We start from the raw sequence: 9403 nt of genomic DNA, 5'->3' as shown, positions 1-9403 counted from the left end.
CTCTACACCTCCCTGAAAGGAGGTTGTAGCGAGGGGGGGGTCGGTCTCTTCTCCCAAGGAACACGCGATAGGACAAGAGTAAACAGCCTCAAGTTGCGCCAGGGGAGGTTTACATTGGATATTAGGAAAAATTTCTTCACTGAAAGGATGGTCAAGACTTGGAAGAGGCTGCCCAGGGAAGTGGTCGAGTCACCATCCCCGGAGGTATTTAAAAGATGTGTAGATATGGCGCTTAGGGACATGGTTTAGTGGTGGACTTGGCAGTGTTAGGTTAAAACGGTTGGACTTGATGATCTTAAAGGTCTTTTCCAACCTAAACCATTCTATGATTCTATCTTACTGGGATAAGGAAAAGAAGTAATTGGAAGTTGAGAGATGATCAGATAATATGATTATAGAAGTAGTCAAGATAAGGACTCTTTCAGAGTATCAGTATGGATTAAGCTTTCAGAAAGTAACAGTGGAACTGTCTGAACAAGTACTGTGTTTTGGGTTTTTTTAGTACTGCTTAACTGACCAAGATCCAAATCTGATTGGCGGGGAGGGGCAGGAAGCATACATAAAGCAATAACCAGGATTTTAGTAAGATGCTTTGCAGTTTGCCAATGTTCCAGAAAGATGCAAACTCTGCAAGTTTCCTCTTGCAACTGTGTAATCTTATTGAAGGTAAATTATACTTGAACTAACATCCACTTCTGATGATCTGAATTAAGGACGTTATCTTTCATGTGCTTTTTAAAAACACATCATTAATATAACACAATAATTGTAGTCCAAGGGGGAAAAAAATCAAAAAGAAGAGCACAGGTCTATTCTGAAGTACTTTATTTGAAGAGTAATTTTATTTCAAGGTCAGCTGTGTCAACCAAGACATAATACTTCAGCTTATGAAGAAAAATGAGAACAGAAGAAAACGTATACCATACACTACACACACTTGGATACTTATAACAGCTTTGTTACAATCAGCAATACTTTTCTTTCATACAGAAGAGCATTTACTTAATATACTTAAGACAAAAAGCTACCTGAAATCAATTAGATACCATGTTTGTTTTAAGGTCTCCCACTGCTGCAGAATTAATCTGTATGAAGAGTTACATGAAGAACACGCAGCTTATCTTTGCTGAAGTTGCTTCATTCCTTCCTTTTCTTTGTACACTGTAGACCAGAGTACGGCAGTCGACACCTGCACACGTTTGGAGCTATGCATTTTCCTCCATGTTGACAAGGTAGTTTACATACAGCTGAAATGAGACACCAAATACATAGTATGTCTTCAGCACAAAACAGGATCATTTTTCTTCGTCTCACTGTGCTAGCACAATTGTTCCCTGGTGACCACACTGGGACAGTATAAATAAAAGCATAATGGAAGAACTGAAAAGCAGCGCCTCTCAATTTATGGCATTGTGGCCTTCACTGGAATACAGCCACTGTACGTCTAGTCTTATTCATGCTGCATTCCCCTTTTAAAATACTATCATTTCTGTTGCTCTTTAAGGCACAGGCTATTTTTAAGATGGATGCCTCCATGAAAGCGAGGGAACAATAAAAATTCTGCTGAAACTTATTCAGGTTGGTTCTTGGATCCACATCCATGAGGAAACAGTTGCCACATACTAGCTGTTGCTCACACGCTGCTCTTCTGTTCCCCTACTCCCCCAAAAGAAGGGCAGAGGAGGACTGAGCGGGCACAGCTTTAGTTGTCCCCAAGCTGCACACCGGGTCAGGTAACAAGCCAGGGGCCATAATTTGCTTATGAGCATCTGTACCAACAGAAGTCAAACTGGATGCAGATCTAGTTAGTTTGGAAACAGTGATTATTTTCACATTAAGAACCTGAGCACTTCTACCATTATTGCAGGGAATGGAGCTAAGTATTTTGTAAGTTCTCTGCATCTCCCATACTTACCTTTTAATATCACCCTCTATCTCAATACGCTGATGAATACAAAGGATAAGCATTTTGCTGGTCAAATGGAAATGTTAAAGTATTACTTGTTAATGTTTGCTTGACTATATACATTGCAGAAGAACTAGCACGAGCCGATTTGGATTCCCACAGCCACATAAAAATTTCAAATGCAGAGGACTTAACCCAGAGACCTTGCACCCACAATACCCAGTTTAAAAGCAGTGTTTAAATGACCTTTCAGTCTCCCAGAGAGCAAACAAAAAAACCTTTCCTTTTTACAGTCTCAGGATTATTGCCTTTAGCATCAGGGCAGTGCTGTTGTGAGCATACAAGGCCCTGCCAGAGAAGGGTAGATTAAAGTTTTTACAATAATCATCTGCTTTTGTGAATCAACGTTTGGGAAAATGCAAGTGGTTGTTCAGCAAGAGCGTCAGTCAGTACAAATCCTGATTACAGCCAGCTTCCTCTTACTCTTTTAACAGCACCTGGAGTTGATTCTGCCGACTTATCCTCAAAGTGAGAAGCAAGTTTCAATTTTCCATGTCCATAAAATTTAATGAAGCTTCTAACCCACAGCAGTAGTGATAGTGTTTCTGTAATGGCCATTTTCAGTTCTTTATACTGGGATCTCAGTTTATAGAAAATATTTCAGAAATACTGATGAGACATACCAAGTAATGAATTTGGTGACAACCAAAATCTGAATCTGAATTTACTTAAGTGGAAAAGTTCTGTCTTTCTAACCAAATTGAAAAGCTATCTATTCCTTACGCATACTTGTAAGAACCCCAGTATGCAGGAGCAGCTCTCATTTACTATTCTAGGATACTTTCCTAGCAGCTTTGTTAGGCACTGAAGATTTGAACACTATATTGGTAAATCAAACAAGCAGAGAAAATGATAAACGGAAAATGTCAGAAGTCATTTACCTAAGTGACATGCTCCACCAACCCATCCAGCTGGACAGCTACAAATCCCAGGAGCCACACAAGCTCCATTATTCCGACAACCTTGAGGACAAATTGCTAGAAGAAAAGAATGGGTAAGTCAGCAGGATTTATAAAACTGATACAAAAGAATCCTGACAGAATGAAAGATTCAGGATGATACAAATCAAAATGGCATAACACATTTTCTTCCAGGCCATATACTCAACTGGTATAACTCTAAAGGCATTTCCAGCACCATGGAAATGGAAAAAAATACTGTTAAGAATTTTGGTTTAAATGTTAACAGATGTACACTTTAATGCAAAATAATTTGATGCTATTTTATCTGAGTATACCAATAACATAGGTCTTCATTTCTGTAGTAATGAAATGACATTTCCATAGTTACTAGCCTCTTAATACTTTTAAAATGTTTTTGTTACTGCAGTTGTATTTTTAGTCAATATAAACATTTTCATGAATGTAGATACCCACCTTCTTGGCATCTTGATCCTGTCCAGCCAGAAGCACAAAGGCACTTCACAACTCCATTGACAGAGATGCATTCCCCACCATTTTGACAGCCTCCTTCACAGCTTACTGCGGAAGAACAGCATACGCAGTGCATTTCAGAAGCAGCATAGGACTTCAAATGATTACCTTTAAACAGCTGGTCCACCATCAACTACTTGTTTTATCACATCTGCAAAGGCTAAATTCTCAACTGTTCAGAGCAAGGCACAGTTCTATAAGGAGTGAGCGAGGATGACAACCACATCTGCAAATGCCAACTCAAAATGCAGTTAAAAGTTAAGCATGTGTTTAAAAGCTTGTTGAGCATTTATTTAGCCTGAGAGTACCAACAATCAAACATGATTATCGCTATGGCACAGCTCCTCCCCTCCCCAACTGTGAACAAACTGTTCATCGGCTACACCAGAGTAACTTCTAACATGCATACTCTTATCGATCTTGCCAAATCACAGCTGGTAAGCCAGTAACATGTGGTCAAGGTTTCACATATTTCCTTACCTGACAGGACCTACACATAACAAGAGGAAGAAGAGAAGGGGTATTACTTTGACAAATGAACCTATGACTATAGTCAATTGAGTGGTGCCTTCCCAAAGGCCAACTATCTAAGTCAGCCTCCTCATTCCAGAATCGTTCTACACGTCAAAGCCCCGAAGGCCTCATTAATGAAGCATTATTTATGCCAGACATATGATTGGTATCAACCGTGGTGTGCACCGTCTTTGAAATATGGCATAATCACTGTTCTGGACAATCAAGTGCATCCTTTCACAAGCATGAATGTAAATGTATACACCACCTTCACTGTACTGAAGGGAAACAACTATCCTTCATTATAACAATGGAGAGTTGGGATGTCTGCTTGATACGTGGTAGCAGAAAGTCCAAATCTCTGTTCTACCACAAGTTTTGAGCATGATTTCAGGTAACAGATTTTTGGCACAAATGCTGAACACGCAAGGACACGCAAGTCAAGTCAAGTCCAGCACAACTAGAAAAGCTCTTCAAAGCTTGTTTGCATATTTCGTTGTCACACAGTATAAGTTAATGTATTTAAAATTGATTGTATTTGATCGATCGTGGTGACTGGGAGAAGTGCCTGAAGGAAAGCAAATATCACTCCAATCTTCAAGAAGGGCAACGAGGACCCAGAGAACTACAGGCTGGTCAGCCTCACCTCAATCCCTGGTAAGGTAGTAGAACAACTGACCCTGGAAACCATTTCCAGGCACGTTAAGGACAAGAAAATCATCAGGAATAGTCAGCATGGCTTTACAGTGAGGGTGACCAAGGACTGGCGCAGGTTGTCCTTGGGAAGTTGTGGAGTCTCCATCCTTGGAGACATTCAAAAGCTGTCTGGACATGGTCCTTGGCAACTGGCTCTAGGTGGCCCTGCTTGAGCAGGGGGGTTGGACAAGGTGACCTCCAGAGGTCCCTTCCAACCTCAACCATTCTGTGATTCTGTGCGATTCTGTAATAGCACATTGCACCACGCTGCAAGTTTGTATATCCAGGCTCCATATGCCACAGTACTCCACCTTAAAGGTGAGCACAAGCACATCCTTTGCCTTACAGAGATAACATGATAAGAAATGTAAGTAGGACTTTTGCTCAGATACAAATCCAAGTCTAGACTGTAGCATTAGCATAAACTGAATCCTCACTCTGCTTTTTCTATTTAAGTAGTACTTCCCACCTTGCTTCTGATTTAGGCTCTTCTGAAAACATCAAGTTCCCCTTTCTGGTGGGGTCCCTGTCAAGACCCCACAAACCTACACTTTCAGTTGGCTTTTAAGAAACTAAAAAAAAAAAAAAAAATCCTTTTGCTGTAAAATGAAGCTGACCATGCTCCAATTTACCTCATTGCTGTCAACACTGTTATGTCTACTCAAAATGAATAGTTATTTCCCAGTGCATTACACAACAGTACTGTGTTATACAGATCTTCATTAGAAGACACTTCCTCATATTTTTTATTCCTCTATAATGTTAACAATTTTGATATCAAATTATCACTGGCAGTTGAACTCCCATTCAGTCTAGTTAACGTCCCAGAGCTACAGTTTAAGCTTCTGCAAACTTAGACAGATGTTACCATGTTAGGTACACTCAGGTCATGCTTTCCTCATAAAATAGCAAATACAGCTTTATTAAAAAATAAAACAAACAACAACAACCAAAAAAACCCAAATCCAGACAACCCAACAACAACAAGACTCCAGAGAGCTCCAGAAGCTAGCTGAGTTCCTTCCCCAAGTACCCATCAGGTAACAGTCCAAGTAAACTCTTGTAGCTATTTCACATTTGAAGGAAATAAAGAAAATGCCCGCAGAATAAACATCAAGCATAAACAAAGAATCCCGTGAGGTGTTGCTAGCTGCTGTGACCACAGTCAGACAGAATGCTTATTAAGTTCTCAGCACAGTGATGATTGCCCAACTAATTTACCAGTGTTTTTTCAAAAAGAACTTCTAGAAATTTTTTAAGTGCCATGTTGAGGCTTTTCTTCTGAAATGAAAACCATGCTTTCTTTTCCTTCTCTCTCTGGGGATATCTTGCCTACTACATTGTTTTCCCCTCAAACTACTTCAGGTTTGCTTCCCCTTTTATGCCAGAACTCAAGTTATCATCAGCAGTCTGATCAGTTCATAACAACATAACAGTATTTTCTTGGTTTGCCTTTTCCAATCCATGCATATATTCAACAGGCTTCACAAAACCATAAAAATTGGTCTTTGCTGCTCCTCATCTCTGTCATCTCCCATTACCTATCAACAATACATTGCCACGCGTATCTTTAGCGACTTGGCCTCAATATTATCAGCTTGCAGATGCTACACAAAAGTTTCAACCATCTTTAGCGACTTGGCCTCAATATTATCATCTTGCAGATACTACACAAAATATGTCTAATGTAGAAATATGTATCTATACAAGTCATCTCATTAAATTATTTAGAAAGAGTCTGTTATAGAGCTAAACAGAATATTTACATAACACATAAACAAGGTATTTTCCAAGGGACAAAATTCTCTCAGATTCTCACAACACATTTCAGTACGTATACTCCACCCCATTCTCCTGCAAGCATGCAGATCCTCTAAGCCATGCACTTTTTGACAGTAAGGTCAGAGGTCTAAGGAATTAAGGTGATTATTTCAAAGTGCATTAGATCCTGGACTTGAGGAGTCCCAAATTAATTTTGTCTGTTTTCAAACTCCTTGTCTTTCCAAGCTATCACTTGTTTGGGTCTTACTCACCTTTATGACAGTATCTACCCCCATAGCCAGGTGGACACCTGCATTTTCCAGGTCTGAGGCACTCCCCACCATTTTTGCATTTTGGATAACATGTTGCTGTAAGACAGACAACAAACAAAGCTTGGATAAATATCGGTGAAGCTTACCAAAATTACTACTTAAGTACATAAGAAATTCACATTATTTTAGTCTCTGCGTACTCAGTTCATCTTCACATTTCCTAAGATATATTTGCCCCTGCCATCCTACATTGCCGATCAGGTGAAGTAGTTTCCCTGCACAGAGAGCACTCCACCATTTTAAGCTTTTAAACACTCAAAACTAAGGAAGCTTTTGGACCCTAGACAGAACAGGCAGAAGAAAGATCCGTATTAAAAAGGAACAAAGGAACACAGCTGGACTGCCAAAGAAGCTTTTCATAATTGAAGTCAAGAAACGACAGGTGAGAGAAGAGGTGATAAGAAGAAATGATTTAATAAAAAATGGTGCAACTTCTGATTCTTAAGATGAAATATCAGACTTCACTCTTTACTGGATTCCTACATACCTCTCCAGAAAAACTACATGCTCATTTCCTCATACCTCTTCTCTAAAATGTCTCCAGGAGTCAGCCAGCACTTCCTCCTCCTCCACCCTCTTTTTTTGCCTCAGCTGGCCTCTCAGAGACCTTTCTGAAATGTACAGTGTTTGTTTAGAAAACATCTGAGATAAATGTAACTTTTGTCATAACTGTAATTATCTGTTGGGAAAAAGCATCTATGATCATCACAGATTCTGCAACTTTTTCACTGCTGACAGCTTGGACAGGTTGCATAAGGCACAAATAAAAATCTTCATTTAGCAAAATTCTGGGTAAGTCCAGTCAGATTGAAAATACATTACCTATCGCATAGACCTCCTTGCTACTCATAAATCATTCCTGAATCAGCCCTGGTGTCTGAGAAAACATTTATTCACACAGAGATTTTAGAAACCCACACGTTTCAGAGAGTCTCATCTGAATTAACTGCAGGTGTGAGATGAGTTCTCTACACCACATTGCTTTATCCTTTGACTGGATGGGTGAGAAGTCTGAAACTGAGGGAAGAAAAGGGAAAAGACGAGCAGTGAGTAACACCACACTGATTTTGCCCTCATATACTTATAGCACTCTCAAGCAACCCAACTGAAGAATAGAGGATTTTTCACATTAGTATCCGCAGAATGAGCATGTGCATGCAAATAAAGGACACAGATATGTATGAAAGAACCATTCAGCATTTAGCTCTACATAACTGTTTTACCAGATGCTTTCAGTTCATTGGAAATGCCATACAAGAGCTCTCAATTTAAGAAAAACTCTATTTCTGTGTTATTTCACATAGTTTTCGGTTCAGTTTTCTTGGCAGAACAAGGGATGAAGCTTCATTTATCCAAATTTTTTTCTACATCGATGACCTTACCAGAGCAAGCTTTCAGTGGTTCCCTTAACAGTTCCAGACAGTTCACCTCTCCAGTTCAAAAATTGATCTGCATCTCCAACAATCTTTCACATCTCCCCTAAACCCAAAAATGTCTAGGATCCAGCAGTTGTTTGAAACAGTGCATACAGCATAGTTATTCATCCCTACTACGCAGCGCATTAGCTATACATCATTTGTCACCACCTGATAGCCTTAGCTTCTAAATAAAACAACACTCCATGAATGATTACAGTGCTGAATGAAATCTTCAGCATACCGTTTCAGAGTTTAAAAAAAAATTAATCACGTTTTAAAAGAAGGGCACCAAGAACTAGAACAAATATTGTACAAATTATATCACCTGTTCATACAGGACAAGCAAAAGCAACTGATATTGAGGGATTTTTAGCAATTAATAGCCACAATGCTCTGCAAACTTTTGAAGAAAGGAATTAGAAATCAGGCATGTTACATTAAACAGTGTTTAAACTAAAACTCTTCTCCCCAGTGTGACTTTTGCATATTGGGCGACATTTTCAAAAATACTTTGTCTCCCCTTGGAAACCAACAGGAACAGACTTCAGTTCACCCTAGCTTTATGCCTCCCACCATGGAAATGGGATGTACAAATGACTCTGTGGGTCAGGTACCATCTAAGAAGTGAATTCCAGTATTTTTACAAGCAAAACATACTCTAAACAAACAAGAGATCCAGAAAATAACCTACTTCCTACTCACTTTTTTGATCTTTTCGTTAGTACTCTTCTCACTAATCACACCTAGAAATAGTTTAACGTTGCTGAGGCTCGGAAAGCTGTCAAGCATCATTCCTTACTCAGGCAAGTATTTAAACATGCACAGTGAAAATGATAAAAGGAAGCCGATGCAGAAGCCTGTCCAGTAAGTGGACGTTTACCCAACGTTCAAGCGGTAGAACGCTATCTACTGACATACGGCCTTTTCTGACGGCTGGGTCTACTCACCTACGTGAGTGTCTTCATAAAGGAGCTGGCTCTTGGTTGTGCTCTATCAGCTTGCTATCCTTGCCTCGCCTCACCAGAAACTGGGTGTCTTTACCCCTCTCCTTCCACCGCACCTTATTTACGTCCTCCTCGGCATCTAACCACCAACCTCTCACACCAGATCCAAACCCGAGCTCTTCAGCCCTTCCCGGAGGGATTACTTGCGGGTAGGCTGACAGGTCAGAGAGCTAACGCAGGTACTTGTGCCCAGCCCTGTTCAGGCCGAGACGCGTCCCCAGGGACCACCACCAACGAAGAGCTCCCCACAGCCCCGGGCAGGCGATGCACGGCGGGGCGT

The 9403-nt window shown here is 40.2% G+C and overlaps 1 protein-coding gene across 1 annotated transcript in view; it reads right to left on the bottom strand.

Annotated features, from left to right (window-relative positions):
* Nucleotides 1–1123: 1123 nt before the first annotated feature.
* Nucleotides 1124–9403, bottom strand: part of LOC103900375 (von Willebrand factor D and EGF domain-containing protein) — a 9342-nt gene continuing 1062 nt past the window's right edge. The window contains exons 2-5 of the mRNA XM_009281043.1: nucleotides 6642–6737; nucleotides 3343–3447; nucleotides 2848–2943; nucleotides 1124–1247 (exon numbers count right to left, since the gene is read on the bottom strand). Coding sequence (XP_009279318.1) covers nucleotides 1138–1247; nucleotides 2848–2943; nucleotides 3343–3447; nucleotides 6642–6737 — 407 coding nt within the window. The 3' untranslated portion in view covers nucleotides 1124–1137. The remainder of the gene's footprint in view (nucleotides 1248–2847; nucleotides 2944–3342; nucleotides 3448–6641; nucleotides 6738–9403) is intronic.

Source organism: Aptenodytes forsteri, unplaced genomic scaffold (assembly GCF_000699145.1).
Source record: "Aptenodytes forsteri isolate BGI_AS27 unplaced genomic scaffold, ASM69914v1 Scaffold292, whole genome shotgun sequence".
In the NCBI taxonomy this organism is placed as follows: domain Eukaryota; kingdom Metazoa; phylum Chordata; class Aves; order Sphenisciformes; family Spheniscidae; genus Aptenodytes; species Aptenodytes forsteri.
Note: the sequence above shows the minus strand (reverse complement) of the source record. Positions and strands in the feature narration are given on the sequence as shown.